Source organism: Plutella xylostella, chromosome 15 (genome assembly GCF_932276165.1).
Source record: "Plutella xylostella chromosome 15, ilPluXylo3.1, whole genome shotgun sequence".
Classification (NCBI taxonomy): domain Eukaryota; kingdom Metazoa; phylum Arthropoda; class Insecta; order Lepidoptera; family Plutellidae; genus Plutella; species Plutella xylostella.
In genome coordinates, this window is record NC_063995.1 from 2,397,110 (window position 1) to 2,419,509 (window position 22,400).

General features: G+C 39.2%; 2 protein-coding genes across 3 annotated transcripts in view; both read right to left on the minus strand.

The window, feature by feature from the left end:
* Positions 1 to 2,004: 2,004 nt before the first annotated feature.
* On the minus strand, positions 2,005 to 4,681 carry LOC105386564 (retinol dehydrogenase 14). Its single transcript, XM_011557156.3, has 5 exons — positions 4,223 to 4,681; positions 3,665 to 3,900; positions 3,002 to 3,241; positions 2,576 to 2,648; positions 2,005 to 2,224 (listed from the first exon to the last, which is right to left on the minus strand). The coding sequence occupies exons 1-5, from the start codon at positions 4,505 to 4,507 to the stop codon at positions 2,054 to 2,056; spliced, it is 1,005 nt and encodes a 334-aa protein (XP_011555458.1). The 5' UTR covers positions 4,508 to 4,681; the 3' UTR covers positions 2,005 to 2,053.
* Positions 4,682 to 6,002: 1,321 nt separating this feature from the next.
* The window catches only part of LOC105386573 (serine/arginine repetitive matrix protein 2), a 76,911-nt gene continuing 60,513 nt past the window's right edge, over positions 6,003 to 22,400 (minus strand). For both annotated transcript variants that reach the window (XM_038107744.2, XM_038107743.2), the window contains exons 4-11: positions 20,745 to 20,842; positions 16,968 to 17,172; positions 15,322 to 15,473; positions 14,697 to 14,887; positions 14,171 to 14,275; positions 10,826 to 11,004; positions 10,319 to 10,439; positions 6,003 to 8,394 (exon numbers count right to left, since the gene is read on the minus strand). In XM_038107744.2, the coding sequence (XP_037963672.2) occupies positions 7,196 to 8,394; positions 10,319 to 10,439; positions 10,826 to 11,004; positions 14,171 to 14,275; positions 14,697 to 14,887; positions 15,322 to 15,473; positions 16,968 to 17,172; positions 20,745 to 20,842 (2,250 nt within the window). In that variant the 3' untranslated portion in view covers positions 6,003 to 7,195. The remainder of the gene's footprint in view (positions 8,395 to 10,318; positions 10,440 to 10,825; positions 11,005 to 14,170; positions 14,276 to 14,696; positions 14,888 to 15,321; positions 15,474 to 16,967; positions 17,173 to 20,744; positions 20,843 to 22,400) is intronic.

Below are 22,400 nucleotides of genomic sequence, written 5' to 3' on the forward strand. Positions count from 1 at the left end.
GGTTCCTACATACCTACTACACCGCAAGCAAGTCTGCCTAGTGTACTTTGAGACTAAATATTTCAAGCAAGTGTGACTGAAACACTGACTGATACCTCATCCTAAAGGAAAGCGTCCATCTATTGGTATCTTACGTATCGCACCAAACGGATTGTCATAAATGTATGGCGAAGCGGCGTCGGTGAATTTCTCTACAAAGAATTCTGATGCGTCCGTTGCGTACGATGTCGAAAGGTGAAACGGTGATATTGATTCACGTAATCGTAATAGAGTTTACAAGCTAAAACAAACTCAATTCTTACATGTTTTGACACCATAATGGTCTGTCTATATGCGAATGCAATACCCGGTGTAATCATAAATCAATCACCAAGTGCCTGTATGTCATTAGAAAGTATTTGTAATGATGAAAAAATGTTACCAATAAGCTAAGGAAGTTCGGCAAATTCTTACTGTAATGTACAGTGCGACAAACTTATCTGTTCCGGTGAGGGTGAACTAAATTGATCCATATATCATTACTTACTAATGAATTATGTATTGACATAGATTAGGTGGGTGTATTAAAACCGCAAGAGCGAATTACCTCTACAGGCAAACGTAAAATCTTATTGAATGAAGAGATATTCGTCATTTACGTGAGCTCTCACCGGAACTGATAAGCTTGTGGCACTTTAATGTTGTCTATTGTGGCTCAATAAATTTCAGCTCTAGAGCTGTCAAACAAAAATTAGAGCTCAGCGCGGTGCAATTTTCGTATCATGAATTTGGGTTTCGATAGCATCAAATTTTACATTTATTGCTTCAGAATCAAAGTCACCTATTAATTAATTGGCAGTCGCTGATTATACGAACTATGCATAGACTAGAATATTATAACTGGGAACTATGTGTAACATACCACTCGAGGAGGCTTCGTTTCTTTGCACCCCATATTACGTACTTACAATGTAAATTGTTTGAATTGTATTTCTATATCCTCACTGCATAATTTGTACCTGCTTAAAATATGTATCATATTATAATTGTATTAGTACATATTATAATGGGATGGCTTCTTGGTAGGTCCTGTACATTAAGAATTGTAAGATCTTGGTCTGTATGTGCAAAATGTATGCCATTTTAATATTTTAAAATAAATATTTATTTAAAATATTAGCTGGTGTCTTTTAATTTGAAATAAAAGATGATATATACCCAATTAAATATTTAATAAATGAAATACATTCCTATACAAATTAATCTTATTACTCACACAATTGATCTCGATAAAACCGTAGAGGTGTAAACAATGGGAAATACATAAAATCCACTGGAATCAAACAATTATTTAAATGTTACAAATATTGTGCATTGGTCACGCTTTTTATATTAATTCATTATGTATTTGCTTACATTTGAGTATATAACTTAAATATGGGAAAGTATTGCATTCAACCAAAACACAGATGACAAAATATAAACAATAGTTACGTTTTTACCTACAGCCTACATTTTTATACCCACTATAACATTTTTTTGGTGTTTCGTAGAAGACTAATATAGTGTATACTTATATCATTAAAGAGTACCCACAGGTTTTTTTTTACATAAATATCGATACACAACATTTTTAAAAATATAATATGGCACATTTCATCCAATTAATGAGAAACAATAAAACGCAACAAACTTCTTGTTTGGAACAATATACGTAGCTTCCCTTTTAAATCATGGACTTTGAAACTTATAATCTACCCAGTACAGGAAATTATGTAAGTAATCAGTGCTAAACCAAGAACCATTTTACACAATACACTCACGAGAAATAAAAAATTCCACTTTAAAAATGACCAAATAGCGCCCCAATTTTTTTAAACATGATATTATTTAAATACTAACGTTCTTAGTTGTTAATATTCTGATGCGCTGTTAAATGTGCTTACTTCAATATTGCAGACAACGCCATTAAGCTTGTCTTACTGCTTAGGAGTAATTTGGTGCTATCATCACTGAAACTTTTTCATTGCTCGTGAATGTAACAAGACAGTAATCTACCTACACACGCTCCACCTCACAGCGGCTTCCTCTGCTTGACCAGTTCCTCGCTGACGGTCCACAGGCGGCTCTCCACCTCCTTGCTGAACTGGTGCTTGGACGCATACTCCGTGCAGTCTCGGTAGAACTTGCCCGACTTGCCCTCGATGCTCGGGTCTGACGCGCAGAAGATGACCGTTTGGGCTCCCTGGAACCGGCAGTTATTAATAACTACATGACTTGTAAAAGAAGACCTTAACTATGATATTTATCATTGTTCTGAGTACATGATGCTCACCATATACTGGAGTTTAAAGGTAAGCGTCCACTTATCGGTATCTACGTATCGCACCAAGGGATTGTCATAAATGTATGGAGAAAAGGCGTCGGCAATGACAATGAAGTGAACATGTGTGAATTTTACGATGCTGAAAGGTGGACGCTTAACGGGGTAGGTTTTATGTAAAATATCGTTTTATTTGGGTAAGACTGGTGTATTCAATACAGAGCTACTATGTATATTTTTAGACTATGAGACATTAAGTTTATAATTATTTACCTGACTAGCTGACCGCATGAAGAACAAAGCAACTGGTGAGAAAATAAGGTAGTGGTACCACTTTACTGAATATCTGTAATAAAATAAAAAAATATTAGTATTATAAAACTTTAATCTACAATAATGTGGATGATGCCAGGCACATTTATAACCCGTAATAAAAAATAACATTATCTGATCTTACAGTAATATGACGTCATGCATTGTGGAGTTTTTCCAGTACCAACTAATGTATAAGATCATTTTGAAGCATAAATTTAGAATTATAATAGATTTAACTACACTGTTTATTAATAGACCAAAGGAACACATTCAAGGTTCCATCCATATAACTTTTGATATCAGAATCAATTTAGATGAAACATTATGTGTGATAGCAAGAATCAATTTAGATGAATCATGTTTTTATACATGTAATATACATACCTGAAAAGATTAGTGTAAGTGAATCCAGGGCAGCATACATTGACGTCTATGCCGGAGCCCCGCAGCCGGTCGGCCAGCCCGCGGGCGAAGTAAACATTCATCAGCTTGGAGTCATTGTACCCGGGGTTGTGGCGAGACTTCTTCTTCCCCGACTGTGCTTCTGCTATCTCAGTCTTATGGTTCAGATCATCAAAGTTGATTTTCCCTGACTCGTGAAGAGTTGATGATATTATGACAACCCTGAAAATCATTAAAATTATATCTTTTTTTATAATTGCTAGCTGTTGTTTGGGAGCTTTTAATCATAATCCACATACTGTAAATAGGCTTTGGCGCTATCATGAGATCATTTTGAAAAGATAATATGGAATTTTTAGATACTTAAACACTTTAATCTGATAACAATCTATAATGCAAGAGTATAATTATATGCACCTGGGTCAATCAAATGGAATTTTTGTTGATTAGGCTTGTTGACTGTGGGTTGGTGGGTTGTAACATCTATGCACATGTGAGAAATCTAGATATGCAGGTTTCATTACCATTTAAAACCATGGAGATGGTATACAATGTACTTAAATATAAAAGAAAACATTGCTACCTACAGGTCTGCTTTAATATTTTTAAATACATTATGGAGAATTTAATACAACTCAAACCAACCTGCTAGGTGTAGCTCTCTTCAACAAATCAAGGAGTAAGTTGGTTAGGTAGAAGTGTCCCAAGTGGTTGACTCCAAAATGTATTTCAAATCCCTCCTTAGTCTTCAGATCTAGGTTCAGAGGCACAGCCACACCGGCATTGTTGATGAGGACATCTATTTTGTGGAAACCAGCCTTCACCACTTCCACAAACTTCTCAATGGAATCAAAGGATGCTAAGTCTAAATGCATGGGGATCTGCGGATGCAAAAATAGTGAAGTTTAGTTCAGTATAAAATTAGATTTAAAAATATAAGTGTTTGATATCATCATTGTTTTTGTAACTTCACTTGTAAGCTAGTTATTAGTTTATTCTGTTTTAAGGTTAAGGTTTTGCAGAGAGAAATATATTACTGTTTTTTTAACAATGTTATGTAAGTCATAGTTAAGTTACAAGTTATGAGATAACTCCGAGAGTATAAATTGTGTAAGTATATAATTTAAGTTATATTATTCATATCACAAATGATAAGATGGAAAGCTAACCAAAATAAACTCTTACAACTATCAAATGTCTTACCATCTCTCCTCCATTCGGCTGTTCCTTCCTGATCTCGGCGATGGCCTTCTTGGCATTCTCCAGGTCTCGGCACGCGAAGATGATCCTGGCCTTCCTCTTCACCAGCGCGCGGGCCGTCTCCAGCCCGATGCCGCTGTTGGCGCCGGTGATCAGAAACGTCTTCCCTCTGAGACAGGTGTTGGTCAAACATTTGCCCCACTTGCTAGACCTCCACTTGCGAATCAATCCTATAGCTACCACCACCGATATGGGCACAGCCGCATACAACACATATTTATGCACCATTTTCACTGAACTAGATATTTGCTCTTTTCCACCCGTATTGCCGTGTAACTTGTGTAATATTACGAATATTTATCACAAAATCTACGAACCGAATGAAAGAAGTGTCATTTCATTGAGCAAAGGTCAAAGACAAGAAAGACTTTTTGTTTTGATAACATGTGTGTTCTTCCGTGTGCTAATATGGTAAAGCTATAAGTGATTGATAGGTGAGAATTAAAATGATAATGCTACTCGGCAATAGATGGCGCTAATATACATTTTTGAATATGATATTTTTCAGATTTTCTGTATGGTGACTAAAAATAGAGGAAAGTTTAAAATAGTATTTTATCCATATTACTATATGGTAATGCTTAAATGTTTTTTGAATTTTTAGCTGTTCGAGTTTTTACTGCATGCAATGGTAAATTTTTGTTTGACGCGTGAGCGTCCCCACCTAGCGGTATACGCGCTGCACTAGCTCCGCATTTGGCCTGGGATAGGTAGTACCATAGTAAGAGCGAGGCCCCATTAGTGCGTTACGTACATACATACATTTTTGGGACGTTTGGACGGTGTCGTTCCTTTGGGGCGACGCAACGCAACGCACTAATGGGGCCTCACACTTTCGCTCTAGCTCTAACGCTCGTAGCACGTTAGTAGTAGGTTAGGTTTATGAAAAACACCAATTAAACACAATAGTTATTATAGCTGGGGCCGTTTATTCCAAATACATATACAGAGGACAACTTTACTAGATAAAAAAATCTGTACTTCAGACTATGTAAATGTAAAACAATTTGATATGGCAACATCGTTAATAGGTAGGTATATGAAATTATGTAACGAGTTTAGATTCAATAGCTTAATATCTAAATAATTGTAGACAAATGTAATAGAATTTGAAAAACTGAGCATTCGACTTTCTGGAAAAGCCGAATTCAAGTGGGTAGGTAAATTGTTGTACTTATTGTTTTAATACTTTATGTACTTATATAGGCATTGATTAACACCACCAATGAAATTTGAGGTTGAAATATAATTTGAAGAGATGTTGGACCATCTAATACGTAAAGTAATTGATGACTAACTGAGGGATTTGGTCACACATATTACACAGTTATACACTGATACAGTCTAACACATCGATATCGGTAGGTACATATGCGCTTTTACTTGGCCAGATATTGATACTTAGGTATAATGAAATACACACCTCTTAGCTGCAAGAGAGGCACTGCATTTAAAATGCTCCCCTGTCCACCCAGAGCGGAGCAGTGTAAGGTAAAAATCAACCAATGAAATTGAATAAAATCTGAGATTATAGCCTCGCACACCGCTCCGCTAGCCCTGCTCCGCTCTAGAGGACAGTCAGCCTTAATCGGGAATCACAATGTAGGTTGATCTCAATGATGAGGTTTCTATTTTGTATCAACCTTACCAGAAGTAAAAACAGATATGGCCTATGACACAGGTAGGTCCACAATACAATTGTTTGACGAACAATACCCAAAACTTAATTTAATAAATACTTTTATCAACAGTTGTAGGATACGGGGTGTACATCAACAATAACATTTAAATAGACAAATACAATCAAAAGTTTAAAAATACACTGTTCAAATGTCGATCGTCGGCACAATTAGTTAGGTACCTATGCATATTTCATAGGTGTAAAGGGTACATTTAAGTTATTGTTTAATATTTCTTTATTATCATTATTAGATAGGTATGTTTAAATATCTCCTCAACCACTGGAATGTAATGAAATGCATTCATAAAGGTTAAATATTTGACACTTGCAATCCTTTCTCAAATTCATTCAACAAACGGAAACAAGATAGGTAAAGTTTATTTTTGGCGCCATTTCCATAATCTGCAAAAATATCGTTATTTTCAGTATTTCATGAACGACGCTCACGCCTATGGCATGGCCGCTTACTCCAAGGCATGCTAGATCACTTTCTTTGTTAATATCTAAGTGTTTTACTGGTAGGTAGGTAAGCATATTATTACTTCCATTATAATATTTCCAATATTGAGTAAAAATTAATTATCTATCTAAACTTTGTTGAATATTTCTCACTAATACGCTCACATGCATCATAAGCTTTTACAATATTTTTCCTTTTGGTATAAAAATTTGAATATTTGGTGAAAACATACTACGTATGCACTTTTAATAATTTCGTAATAAATAGATTCTTTGAAGCCCTTTTTATTGTAGCGATAATTTTAGTTGTTACTATTGTCACCCTGCAAGTATAGGTATAACAGAGACCTAATCATTCTGACTATTAATTAAATCAATCATTTAAGTAAATATTTCACCAACAACATCTACGTTCGTCTCTAGCAAAGCAGGTACATTTTATAACTTATTCAATAATTAAACTAATTAAAAGAAAACAGCATAAAAAGGCAACATTAGCAAAACTGTAGGTATTTACTTCATAAAGAGTGCCATCTGTTTTATATCTTCTTCTAACAATACCCTTTAAGTTTGAATGAGATTCGTTAAAGTTATGCATATCTCCAAAACCCTTTGACGACAAAATGTAGCAGAGGACAAGAATTTCATTACCCTAGAATAGAAACACTTTATACATTGTCTTTCAAGTATTCAACTGCAGTGCGCTACCCTCGGCGGCGCGTGGCGCGGGGCGGGGCGCGGGGGGGCGCGCGGGGCGGCGCGCGGGGGGGCCGGGCTCACATGGGCGTGGACAGCTGGTGGTGCGAGCGGTCCACGCCCACGTCCACGGCGGTGACGCGGCCGTCCACGGGCGTGCCGCAGTCCTCGCAGTCCGGCACGACCACGCACGTGAAGGCGCGCCCCGTGGCCGCGTCGCGCGGGTGGATGGTCATCGGGATGAACCGCTCGCTGGAGCCGTCCGCCCACGCACCGAGCCGCGAGTGCACCTCCGGGAAGTCCTTCTTCAGGTTCACGCCGCGGGTCTCCAGCTCGTTCACGATGTTCTGGAAGCAGGTCTCGCGGAACCTGTGTGTAGACGCGGCGCTGCGCTCGCCCGCCGGCAGCCGCGAGCTCAGTACGAGTGTCTCCCGGGCGTCCTCCACGCGGTCGCCCCCGCGGCGCCGGCGCCGGCCCTGCTCCTGGATGGCGGCCGACACGGCGCGGCTCAGCCGCAGCTTGGCGCAGCGCGACACCTGCTGCCGCTCCCAGCGCACGGCGCCCGAGGTGGGCACCTCGCTGATGACGCACACGCACGCGTACAGCAGCACGCGCGTCTCCGGGTTGTAGGCCTTGCACAGCCGCACCACCTCCGCGTACAGCTCGGCGCCCATCTCGCCCGGCTGCAGCGCCGTCCACTGCACGAACTGCGGCTCGGGCAGCTGCTGGTAGCCGTGCGCCGTGAACCGCTCGGCCGCCTCGGGGCTCGTGAAGAACAGCTTGACCACGCCGCGGCCCTGCGCCAGGTAGCCGCGGTGCGCCAGCGCCGACAGCCGCTGCAGCGCCGCCGCGTCCTCCTTGGCCGTGGCGATGATCTGGCGGCACAGCGCGGAGGCGCGCGAGTGCAGGCACACGCGGCGGTGGCGCTCCCAGTGCGCGCGCCGGCACTCGCGCGAGCAGTACAGCGTGGCGCAGTTGTGGCACGCCTTGTAGTGGCGGCGCGCGGCGGCGGCGGGCGCGCGCGCGGGGCAGCGCGGCATGCGGCAGCGCACCAGCGCGCCGTCCGAGTCGTCCAGCGAGGCGAGCGAGGCGCGGGAGTCGCTGCGGGCGCGGCGTGGGGCGGGGGCGGGGGCGGGCAGGCTGGCGCGGCGCGGGGCGGGCGCGGGGGCGGGGGCGGCGGAGTCCAGGCTGCCGCGCCGCGCGCCCGGCTCCGAGCGCCGCCGCGTGGGCCGCGCGCGACGCTCACTCATCGCTCCAGACTTATCAACTGTATCCTTGCCTGGAGACAAACAGCGGCACGTTAGAGACCGCCCCACTCGTGTAGGAGTGGAACGGAAGTAGAAAGAAAAGAGGTGACCAATGTAAGACGAAATGAAGATTGACGTAGAGTGTTTATTAGAAAGAGACTTGGGGTAACAAGAAAGTTAAAGAAGTAGGGTTTATAATTTAATCAGAATACTTAATTGAAAACATAAGCAAAAAGCATTTCCTTCTAGCCAATACCTACTAACTACTTAGATTAAACGTTAAAAGCAGAAGGGGAAAGGGACATATTCTGGAGAGTAGAGAAGGTAGTCTGTGTGCTGTGAGGTGAAGTGGAAAACATGTGAGGGTTGAGTGTAGGTTGCAACTAGCCCCTATAAGTATTTATGCTGATTGAGATCGCTAATGTATCGTAATACGTAGTAGGTATAGTATCTAAAAAAAACCCAATTGTTTTTTACGAGATGCAAAAACAAAATATACGACTTATCGACGATTAGGTATGTCAAAATAATCATATCAACAATAAGCATCTTTCGATCAGCAAAGGATTAGTAAGGAGGTCACCTTGCTCTCTCTAGGCATTGTAAATCCCAAGATATGACAATATCATAATGATGAATTATGATAAATTTCTGAAACACATGAAACTTTTCTCCTATCTCTACCTTAGTAAGTACTTAGGCAATAAGAACAAGTATTGTGTCAACTGAACATGATAAGAAACCCGTAGATAACTAAAATAACCATGGAAGTAATAATACAACAGGAATGCGCACTCACCAAAATGATGCAAACAAAAATAGACCTAATGTATTCACCTTAAGACTTATATTTGAAGTGAAAGAGGCCGCGAGCCGATAGAGAGGGTTACCACAGAGCCCTTCCTCTCTTTCTAACAATTGCCAGGATTTAGTTGTGTAATCTTTAGTAGATTTTGTACGAAGAGAGCTATGCAAAAAAAATATTAAATTAACTCATAGACTACTGTATATCATATCATTTTCAAAAACAAATTTACAATAAATCATTATAAACATGTAATTTTGATGAAATATTTGGTATTTGTATGAATTATAATTTCATAAAAAATATTGGTAGTTTTTCTAAATACTTTACGACAAGACCGAAGTTGTCAAGATGACGGATGACGTTTATACTGTTGTGGGAGACGTTATGGTTAGGGTGACCATTCATTCGTACTTTTGAATCACTTTCGATTAATTAGGACCTGTTTCATTCAACTTTTTGTTTTATTTTGTACCTAAGTATCATTAGGTATTATTGTGACTGTTATAAGGCTGGTAAAGAGTTATGAGCTGTTGATTTTTTTGATGATAGATATGAGTATTATAAGATAATTTATCAAGCTTAAAACCGGCGGAAGCACTCAGGTTGAGATTTTTTTTTTGAAATCTTATGATTTTCATCAACTACACTTTACTAGACTATGTAAACGGAACACCCACAGAGTAAACACGTTTTAGGTACATAGTTGCGTTTAATGTTAACCTGTTTGAACCTGTTTTGAATCTATACAAATTTTACCTTCACCCCATTTGTTTACTCAATTGTCATATTTTATCACCAAAATACATTCGTACCTACATTGCAATCGAATTATTCGAATAATAGGTAACTTTGAGACCATCGACACCTATTCGCGACATGATAGATTAGAAGTGATGTCTCATGAATTACCTAAAATTATGGTCACCAAAAATAGAAAGAGATGGAGGGCTCCGTGCTGACTATCTCTGTCGGCTCGTTTTTTTGATGCAGTGCGCATTCCTGTTGTATTATTACTTCCATGAAAATAACTATCCATCTATGAAAAAAATATGAAAATCGATCAACTCTATGACACCCACACTCAACCCACACACGGAAAAGGTACAAATACAAAATTGGAACGTCTGCAACTTACATATCGTGCGTACCTGCGCGGTCGGGGCTGTCACTGGCGCGGCTAGCCAATGAGGGCTCTTCGCTCGGCGTGCTGACGAATCGGGACGCCGCCGAGCCACTGCTGTGGCCACTCAGCGTCGAGTAACGAGGGCTCTGTAAAGTAGAGAAATGGTGCTGGCTGAATGTAAATGTAGAGCTGCAATACTAAGGAGGTTTTGGATGATAGACAGCTTGAGTAAATAGAAATACAAGGCTGGCATGAAAAAAGTGTTGACGGCGGATAGCAAATAGTTTAAAGCTCTGGGTTTTTAAAATCTGAATCGAAGTTGTAGATAGCGCCACTAGCGAAGAGTGTATAGCTGTCAACTTAACATCGGTAGCGTTGAAGTCGTAACTTACTCATAAAGTTATAGTAGAGGGGATGAACTTTTATCAGTGAACCTACTGAAGACAAGGTCAAGGTTTTACCAGTTTCGGCAGGTATATTGGTAAATAAAACATGATCAAATACCTAGCTAACTATAACTCAGTTAACAAACCTTAGTCCCCAGCAAGTAATACGGGCTAGTAGACTTCCTAGGGCTGGGCTGCGGGGTGGGGGCCCGGCCCGGCTGCGCGGGCAGCCCCAGCAGCGAGTCCAGAACGTCCTCCAGCGTAGTGGAGCCCGGGGATGGACGCGTCACGCCCACGTTCAGGGACCTCTGGCTGTCTTGCCAATCTACGGGCGGGAGGGGCCGGTTAGTTTGGTTGTGTGGTGTAGGTTGGAAAGATGACATGCGTTTTTTGCTTTTTTATAAGGCATGCTTGTGATTTTGTGAAATGCATGCGGTTTTAAAGTTTATAATAGGTTGGCTAAAATAAATAAAATTGATACTAAGTAGAGAATGCCGCAGTCGTTGTTTTCATAGCAAGTTTTTTTTGGGATGATGTAAATGAATGCATTTAATTTCAAGATAAAGGTCATTAGGGTTGGCGTACGTAGTAGGTACTGTGGAGTAGCACAACGGTACCTAGGTATAAATAAGCTGAGTAAATAATGTTAATTAACTAATTACCAAATTATACTTACATGAATGTGATTTGATGTGTTACGGTGCAGTGTCCAAAACTTAAAGGGTTTCACGAGACAAATAAATATAATATACTTTTGAAAACAAGGCAAAAAAACACAAGAAAAATAAAACAAAGCAATTAAAATAAAAACGATTATATTCATTAATTAATAATTAAATTAAAGTTATAGTTACTTAACTGAACTAATGAAAAGGTGACGAATGAATGAATGATAGATGAAGACAATTAATTTATTTATGATTTCATATATTTCCTAAACAGTAGGTATATTATTTAATTTAATAATAAGGTACGGAGATTCTATAACATTTAGATATAATTATATAGTTTTGTTTGTGGTTTCTTCAATTTTTTCAGCGTCACAGTGGCTTGGTTATCGATTGGTCAATACGAATTCTATTGAATGTATCGAGCAAAAATATTAGGCGTATAATTATGTGTGGAATTGTATAGTACTTATTGAAAATGAGTTTTCACCGCAACAGTCTAGTATTTGAGCCATAACCCACCAATTTCGTTGAATAATTTGAAGTGACCTTGTTTAAGCAATCAACATTACATTTTCTTTTAGGTACTTTTTCATACATAGAGAGCTACATTAAAATATGTATATAGATATGTGTAGGTATACGTTCGGGTTTGTTTATTTATCAGCAACACAGGTTGCAGTACTATTAGGAACGGGGCTATTTACTAAATGTCTAGTCAGACGCGCTGACTAAACACAACGTTCGCGATATATCGAACACTCATTTCGGATGCGGTCTTATGAAAGGAAAACCATTAAATTTCTAACCTAATCAGAACCTGTATAATTTACTCAGGGATTTTAAGTCCCAACGTAAATTATGAGGTGATTTAAGCAGAAGACGAGATGTTGAAACTTTTCAGAGTTTGGTTTCGAGTCGCTTCCTTACCACTACACCATCGGGGTTCTGATAATTCTATATGATATGAAACACACGGACACAATTCGCTTAATATTTAGCGGGAGTTTAACCGTAACATAGTCATAAATGTTTCATCGTCAAGCAAATAACTAGTGTTGCTGAGAATTCTATATAAATTATAATACAGTTAAAAAATAACATAGACAACTATTTTTGTAAACGTTGGTTAGCACCTAAAACAAAATATAGCAAAATATTTTATTTACATGTACAACTATTTACTAGCAAAAGTCTAATAACTACGATTGCTGTTTTAACACAATTAATAAAAAATAATTTACTCTGTACATCGGTCGAGTTAAAACTAAGAGAAAATAACTGGTTCTGATGCCCAATATAGATAATGGAAATGACAAAAATATGGCAAAATGTACAACAAAAACTGTGTTTTCTTTCATTGCTTGATATTTGACAACAGCGTGATCCTCGTCTATCGGTGTAGACTTTCCATGTGACAAGGTTCTAACCACAAGAATATACTTTACGGATCTGTAACAAGTAGGTACTTTGTCACATAAGATATCCAGCTTGGAAAACATTGTCAAATATCTTATGCAGGTTTTCTATATTTTGTGTACTTTGTTTAAAACATTGTAGACATGTAAGTAGGTACTTATACCTAAACGGTAAAGTTAATTTATGTTTACTTGTCCTAAAAATGCATTGCTGCAACAATTCACTATTCACTTATATATTATATTTTCTATACTTTAACAGTGTTTAAGTGATCATTTAAAAGACATACACAGAAATAAAATATAATTCATGAAGCAACTACAAGCAGTGCTCTGTTTGTTGACAAAATGCAAAAAACATATAAAAATAACCTCCTTAATGTGTCCAAAAATAGTGCAAATATTGTTCAAAAAATCAAGTCAATATACGCATATTATATTATGGTCCTGAAGAATCAGAGAACAGTCTATAAAGCTCATTTACACTTCTTATTTTCACAAAATGAAGACTACTGTTTGTATGAAAACAGAAATCTTCATTTCACAAAATAGACAAAAAAAACTAAATACACAGAATAGCACAAAATAACGCACGTCACAGAGTATTGACAGAATAACAAGTGACGACACTGCAGGTTTTTATAAAAATAAATGCACTATGCGCTATTATTTACTGTGCAATCCAAGTAAGTTAATACTTTACTGGATTAGATAATCATTATGATGTTTAATGTTGTGGCAGAGGCATAGACATAAGGCTGAGTAATCTCGATCAATCATTTCATGGTCCCGAATAAACACCCAACAAATCAATAAATACTAAACAACTTAAACCACTGAAGCCTCTATCTCTATGCTCTTAGTGTTTTGGTCAAAACGTTCCCCCAATTCATTTTCATGTCTACAAACATTACATTCATTTGTACCCACAATACATGACATTATATCTCATTACAACTTGCATACATTTCTATCCCTTTATATTACACCTTGCCTTTGCGTGAATGTGAACATAAAACCTGCAGTGCCCCTAGCATGGCCTTCTTGCGATTCAGTTTAGGCGCAGCTTAGTCAACTGATGTCACGTTAAACTATTGCACATATTACATAGACATAATACAAATAAATTAACGAATTGCAAATCAAAAACTCTATGTTAGAGCATGCGTCAAAATGGCTACTGTTGTCAGTGAAATGGTCAAAGGTTGTCCGTTTCGACCAATCAAACGTCGCAACCGCGCTGTACAGTGCAACCGTTTCGACCAATCAAAGGTCATCTAGCAAAACGTCGCAACCGTTTCGCCCAATCAAAAGGCCTCTAGCAAAACGTGGCAACCGCACTAATCTGCGTCTAAACGTGGTCGCAAGAAGGTTGTACAGTCGTGCGCAAGTCACGCTCGCTCACCGGGCGCGGCGCGGTGGTCGAGGCGCAGGGAGGAGGGCGGGCGCGGGTGCGGGGGGGGCAGCTCCGTCACGTGCGGCGTCTGCGGCGATTCTAGAGGCTTCGTGCCTGCGGGGGAAAGAGATGGGTGTGTGTGTTAGAAAGAAAAGGATTATAGCAAGCAAAATAACCACCGACTAGGCCGCACTAAGGCAGCGTGGTGGACTAGTCCTAAAACCCTCCTTCATTGGAAGGAGACCCGTGCCCCAGCAGTGGGGACGTGATGGGTCGTGATGATGATGAAGCAAAGAAATAAGTGTTTCAAAAGTTTTTGGAGATTATTCTAATTCTAAATCAACCTATTTTATATTTCATGCTGTCGTAAGTTATATCTCCGTACCAGAATATGTAACTACGAGAATAGTATTAGCAGCCGTAAATTGGAGGTTTTATTGCTTCCGGATCGGGAAGGAAATTATCGCAAACTCAGCATAAAATAAAAGTAGCTACAAACTAAGTAGAAGTCAATTAATATTAAAAAGATTCTCACCAACAAACGAGCTTTCAAGCCAGTAATGCTTGTGGCCGGAGCGCGGCGACCCCTGCCGGTCGAGGTCGCCGTTCGCGGGTTCGAGTCCCGACACGTAATGCACTATCGCTGACGTCACCTCCTTTATGGACGTCTGGATTTCCTCCGCAGCCTTCGCCGAAGCCGTCTGTTGTAGGAGTGAAGACGCTAATCTGAAATTAGAGAGGAAAATTGATTAGTTGTGAAGGACAGGAGAATATAAAATACCAGGAACGTAGCCACTGGAAGAGGTCTACAATCATAAAGATATCAATAAAATCCACCACATAACAGGTTAATCTTAAATATAAAAAGGTACCAGGAAAGCATAACTTTGATGTAGTGTCCATAGCATACTGTGTCGGCACAGTTCCTACAGCCAAACCTTAGTAGGTTATTGCGGCACTGAACAAGCCTTCTTATATCTAAAAGTACCAGGAGCTCATCACTTTCTTGTGGTGTCCTTACTTGTGTGGCTTACTTAGCAGCTATCGACTTCGCCAACCCAAATGGTGAGGGTTCCGATGATTCCATCAGCCAATGCTAAGCCTTGCTAGGGCCCTATTTCCACTAAACATATTCTGTTAAAAGTACCAGGGCCACATACCTTTCATGCGGTGTCCTCGGCGTGGTATTCAGCCGCTCCTGACTCCGCCAGCCGAGGTAGGGTTGCCTCGCGCTGAAGGACGACCGGCCGGACGGCGAGCACAGCGGGGAGCCCCCGCGGATACTGCTGCGTGTTGATGAGCACGGGGATGTCTGTGAAGAGGATTGTGGGATATATTTTGAGGGAGTACAAGGACAGTCTATCTACCGTGGATGAAATACCGCCAAGGTGGGCCTTTTGCATGAAATACCCATGGGGTGACAAGATTTTAAGTCACCCAACCTCTTGAAGCTCATGCCAGAAATCCAGAAGACCTATAGGTTATTATTTAGAAGAACAGTTTGGATTATTAAGGGTTGATTATGATGGTTAAAAAGGAAAAGTCTAATCGGGAAGTTAAATGGAGACATCAGGACTTCAATATTCAACTTCATCGATATTCAAATTAGATAAGGTAGTTTCCTTAGTAGGATATATGTCCAGTGTGCTAATACGGAATAAGGGTCTGTGTACTACTTAATAACTTTAACGATAAAACATCCCGTTTATCTACGCGGAACGTAATCTTTTAATCGAAAACATGGATTAAACGGTTCCACGGAAGTGTACACAGAACCCAGCCGAGACAGATTCGATCAGCCTTCCCATTACCCATCTAGCCCCGGGACGTAATGCACGATTACTCAGAAGCCATAAAAATAAATATTTATACCCCCTGCCAGCAGCCAGCCTATGCCGTATAAAGCCTTGTTTGGCCTCCAGCCAATACAGTAGCCTAGGTTAGGAGCTTGGCTGCAAACCCTACGTTTTTTTGCGCCAACCGCTGAAAACGTCTTTTGTTTTCTTTTCGAGTTTGCAGATCGATGGGGCAATGGCGATGACCCGATATTATGCAATGGTTTATTGCTCTCGTATTTAATCATTCAGACAATACATAATTTATCTTGCATTATTTTGGGCGCCAAACAGTGTAAATTGTCACTGGGATAGTGGTTTTGGTCTGGCTTAAGCGATGCGGTTGATCTGCCAAAATGTATTCCAAAGTGATGGGACATTACATTAGTCAGTGTTGGTGGAGTTCCAAATTGCTAGTCCGGGAGATGTACAGTGTGGCAAACAAAGGGAATGCAACCGCTATTCAAGTCATCAACGCCGAAATTGAAGGTATATTATTGGGTGCGTATTTGATTCGAACTGAATATTTTACGTAAGCAATATTTTTAGATATGAAACGAGGAGTTTCAAAAATAAATCGTCTGAGCTTACTGAAACCCATTTCTTTGAACTGGAATAGATACTTTAACAATCTATTCCAGAATCCATTTATCAAAACTTCTGTATCATGAAATGCACTATACCTTAGAATCGTCATCTGGCCATCATCAGCCCTTATTACCTATTTTAAACATAAGTAGGGCTGTATTAAGCCACAATATTTTCTTAGCTTAAAGCCGAACGTCCACTGCCGGCTAAATTAAGTTCTTATAGTTGAGCCAGTTTTTCATACATATGCGTCCACCGCAAACTATATGCACTAAGTATGAAACACTGGCTCAACTATGCGAACCAACTTAGTTTAGCCGGCAGTGGACGTTCGGCTGAAGTGCCTTTCTTAGCCATAACATCCCTGAAACCTTTCACCGTACCTGATTAGAGTTAAGCCGGCTAGTGGACCAGCGTCCGAAGCTCGTCGTGTGCGGCGACAGCTGCGGCGGCGGCGGCTGCGCGGCGCCCAGACTGCCCAGCGACGTGGTCTTGGAGTTGAGGCCGCCCCAGCGCGTGGCTGACGACGCGTCAGAGAGACGCTTGCGCAGGAGGAAGCCTTCGCGGGGGGTGGGCGCGTTCTTGTACCTGGGGGAAGGGTGGGTGGTTTAGGTTTGTGATGGGAAAGTAGAGGAGATTCTAGTTAAAAAATCAGCTCAAGTGTCTGATATTTGAAGTGGTAAGCTGAAATTTGTGGTGGTACCTAAGTGGAAATTTGGGTGGAAAAGACAGCTCATGTGTCTGAACGAGACGTGTTTGTGGTATCCATATCTATTCTATCGTGAGATTGGATTGGGCTTAAGAGGTAGCAATATACATTATGTATATATGCTCTCCAGTCAAGAATCTGTGTCAGTGCCAAAATTCTGAAGACAAAGCTAAGAACTGTTAATTTCATGTATTTGTCTACAATATAGGTACGTTGAGGAAACTGGGTAAATGGATGTTAACATTTCCCATAACGATATCTGACGTAGGTAATAAAAAATAAATCGAAACAGCAAGATAACCTTCGCTTACGGGCGTAGCTCAAGCTTCATCATTCATAAATCCATTACGCCCCCACAGCTCCTTCCCAGGGCTATTTATGTCTAGATTTGTGTAGGTATTCAATGTAGGCAGGCGATGACCCACAAACTAGTGCTCTAATGCTTTTGTAAGTCAATCTACATAGCCGCTTTGTACCGTCACTGTTATACCGGTACACCTACTACTAAAGCATACAGGGGGTCACTCCAGGTTACGAATCACTAGATTTCTGAGCGCAGCTGTGCTAAGCACGACTCTATCTCATTGTGTTAAACGTACCGGTTGCATGGCAGCTCTTTTTCGTAAAGCTAAAGTAACCCTCCTACGGATCGAGTCATTACCATCATAATTTAACCTGTGGACCTGTCACAGACCTAGTTTTCTCACGGCTTGTCACTGTAATTTGTCGACTGTGTTATTCATAAAAAATCGGTACTTAACCACAGCATTTTCTCACCTCTTATGTGTATAAACAGCGTAGTGTTAACTAACGATTTTGGAAATTATTATAAAAAGAAGATTCGTTTGGTCCGAATGGTGTTTTATTTCAAAAGTACTTCGATGCTTACTTTGTAAAAACATTACATATTTTATTACTGTGTCGTTTTCACCATGTTAATTATTTTAACAACGGCAATTTTGTAGCGGGCTAGTTAATTGTTTTAACAATGATAAATTAACGAAATTGTACCTACTTCAATTAACAACTCATCTGATGGCATGTTAATTAAATATTCATGTTTATGCACAATTAAATAATGTATCAATCAACAAGCCTTAATTGGCGGTGTAAAATTTATTGACTATACAATTTCTCCATACATATTCAATATACACACACATTACATTATGTATAACTATTATATAAAACTCACTAGTTGACTTCTGGCGTTTTCCCAGAATTGAACCTGGGACATTCGGTCTTCGCTTTAGTAAATTAAGGTAGACCGTACCTTCATATTAACCGCTGCACGTTTACCGTCCTTCTAGTCTTCACCCATCGTCTCTTTAAGAAAAATTCTTTAAGCGATGAGGCGGCCATTTTTGTACATATTTGTTAGTATGTAAGTTTTGTTCATGAACATGTACAAATAAAGAATATTCTATTATATCTATGCTCATGGGATTTCATAGAGATCGAGCAATATCGTATTACTATATCGTATTTTATCGTATACATCATGTTCACTATTCTACTAATGGGCTACAGCTTGTGTCTCTGAGGCATTAGGGACCTCCCTCTATTTCTATTATTATGCTAGCTACGTTTCTGCCTTCGACTATTAATAATCAAAGGTTACTTCGTAGCCTTATATACTTAATATATGTACACGTGTATATTGGTTATGTAATCTGCCCTTTAGGTTTTAATTAATTTATATAATTAAACAGAGTGCAGATGTAAAGCTTTGAATAACGCGAGTGTTGGTGAGATGTGTGAAAGTCTAGTGAACTTACCTTCTGTACTCGCTATGATATTTATGCCCACTGGACCATATGATTAATTATGATTAAATCTTTGTTTATACCTCAACCCCTACTGTGTCTTACTCTCCTAATATGCAAATATTATAGTGAAACTTGAATCTTGCTTGCTTAAGCTAACCGACGTAGCAGTAAGCTGTTTATTTCGAGACCAAAAATAATACTGGTAGAGTTTGCTTTTAGCATTAAGTCTACCTGATTGTACATCTACTCTTTGTTAATTGTATTGTGTATTTTTTATTGTGTACTTAATGAGAGTATAAATAAATACGCAATTATACAAGTATAGTTACAATATACCCACCAGTTTGCTTAAACTTTAGCATGTAAAAGAGATGGTCCATATTCAAATGAAAATTAACCGCTGTTACGCTGCAGACCTTACTGCACAAAATACAAAAAAAAAAACAAAAATGACTAAACCATTACGTTGCTAACAGTACACGAGGGACTAAACTTTTGTTCTCACTAGCCCGAAGTGTAATACAACTTGCGAAGTTGCAAATTATGAAGACTCGTGACTTTTACTAAGTGGGGGACTCCATTTACTGACAACTTTGAGCTTTCAAGTGTAAATGTAAAAGCCTTCTTCAACTGCCGACTGGATTACTTTATCATCCATAGTAAATGTTGTATTGAATGAGGATCATACACTTAGGATAAACTGTTGTTTATGTTTTGATCCAATTTTATTCATTACCAGACAAAGAAATTAAAAGTTTATATGCCGATAGCAAAAATTCACGTTACCGTAAAGGGTTTAGGGCAAAGCATAAGTAATATTTGTTACTTATTGCGAAATTTATAGATTTGTATCAAAGCTTTTGGCTTACTTTAACACTTATGCAACCACCTGTATACACGTATTAGTATTTTTAAATTAATTACACGGGTTTTACTGAGCAGCACAAGCTACAACGCAGTTTTCAGCGAGTCCCCGTGACGTGAGTTATTTCAGTAATTGCCCAGTGTTTCACGACGTTGAGGAAACGTGAGGACATGGGGCGTGTTGTTTTAACATTAGCACTCGGAAGCGAAAGAAAGCGTAGACCTTTATGTTTCTTAATAGTTTTAAGACGGGCAATGACGTGAGGTTGTACCTTTGTATAAGCAATCTTTTTGACATAGTTTTCAGATGACCAATTATACCCTGTCCTGTGATAATATTTTTTTTTTCGTGGAGTTGACTATTGAAGGTTTTTTTTATTACAGGACCCTTACCGAACTTCACTCAAAATATCATACGAACTGCATTCAAAATTCAAAATAGCTTTACATATGGGATTTCGCAAATGGAACAACATTGGTACAACGTAAATGTACCTATAAAGTTTGTTTCTACAAAAAAATATAAGTGCCGATGTAACTAATGAAAGCCTAACTTACTTAAATATTTTTTTTTATGTAGCCTGTGTGGTGTCTTACTGCTGGGCAAAGGCCTCCTTATAAATTGTTCACCGCTCCCGATCCTGTGCCTCCTTCGGCCATTGAGGTACATAAATAATTACTTTAAGCTTATTATTGTACCTAACTACTTAATTTATGGGACTGTAGGTTTAAAAATATTCTACCTAGTTATGTTTACAGATAAATTATGTACGACTGATTTTCTCTAAGTAAATAAATAAATAAAGGTGTGTGCTCACCATTCCGGCACATTGAGTTTCTGCAGCGAGCGCTGCACGCGCAGCTCGTGCTCCGACAGGACGCGGTCCGAGTTCTTCTGCAGCTCGTTCTCGGGGGGCTAAGGGAACAATACAACATGTTAGGATTGTTAGATGTATGATGGTTATGTAGACAAGCTTATAAATAACAGTCAATTAGATAGGCTTATAATACAAGTCTGTCGCCGCCATACTGTATTGATGTTGCAATCTCCTAAAGTCTGTTTTGTTACCTCAGAGACTAATCGTTCTATTGTCGGCACAATCGACTGGTGATGAATCGTTCAGAATCTGTCAATTTAGTATCTACGACTAACAAACAGACTTTAGGAGACTGCAACAACAATACAGTGTGTTAAGGCGGCGACTGACCTGTAACATTTTATCGTAACGTTAACGACTTACTTGTAATTGTAACAGTAGAGCAAAAGCCGATCCTCTCGCTCGAATAAATAATGCTACAGTATGGCTCGCTCCGTGTTACGATTAAGCCAAATCAAGTCAAATCAGTCGCCACTCTTAGGTTGTAATATTACATAGATAAGTTTATAAAGTAACTGCCTAGGGCCTCCGCTGAATTGGGTTCAACGGTTACCAGGAGCATCATATCTGTGCCTATGTTACACCTTTCTTGGAGTTCCGTTGTGCATATCACCTTAGAGTCCAAAGAAATCTTTTTACTTATTTAGAGCATAAATTAGATTGAAATTTAATCGGCTTCGCAAAATCTCTCCATAGTTTTGCGGTAAGTAACTTTTTTAATAGCTACGAAAAGTTACTCGTAGTTTAGCAAACTAAAGTAGGTCGAAAAGGTATAATTCAAGAGTTGTTTGAAACTGTATAGCAGGAATAAACCTAGAATTCCACTAGTGAGGTTAAAATTTTAATGTGAAATAGATTTATTAGCTTGCCTCTTATAATGTGTCTACTTGCAGTTATTTAGGTTTAGCATTAAAATAGTACACATAATACATATTTATATGTATACTACGGCACTACAATGGAAGCATAAGATAACACTAATAAGGTCTAAATAACGTCTAAACATATTGTATATCTAGACAACATCAAAAGCATGATAGTGAAAAAAAAGAGTGAGGCTTAAAACATTGTTAAAAATAACAAACCAAGTGTAATAAATAAGTATTTATTTCTGCTCCAGTTAATAAGTAAAATTAAATTACCAAATCATCAACGTCATCCACAGTGACTATTTGATAAAGTGAACCACAGAAAGATATATTTGGATCAGCTTTTCGTTCATCATAATTTTCCTCATCTTCTCCATTAAATTCCTTCATTGATGAAGAATCGCAGATGCCATCTTCAAGTTTTAAAGTCTGGTATATTTTATAAATAGCAAATCTCGCATAACCAGTTTCATCATCTGCTTCTAAAGATTCATCGATATCTTTAATAATCATGTCTCCGTAGTGCGATTGGCTGATGATTTGTTCTGATGACTGCGGTGAATGGTCGCTATGTATTAGAACCTCAAATGATTCGTCATCGTAGGCACTTAGAACTTCTGACCACGATTCAAAATATTCACAATCTTGAACTGTTTCTTTTTCTTCTCCAATATGGTCTTTTGGTTCTACAGGAATCACTGTTAAGTTTAACGACTCGCTTTCATCA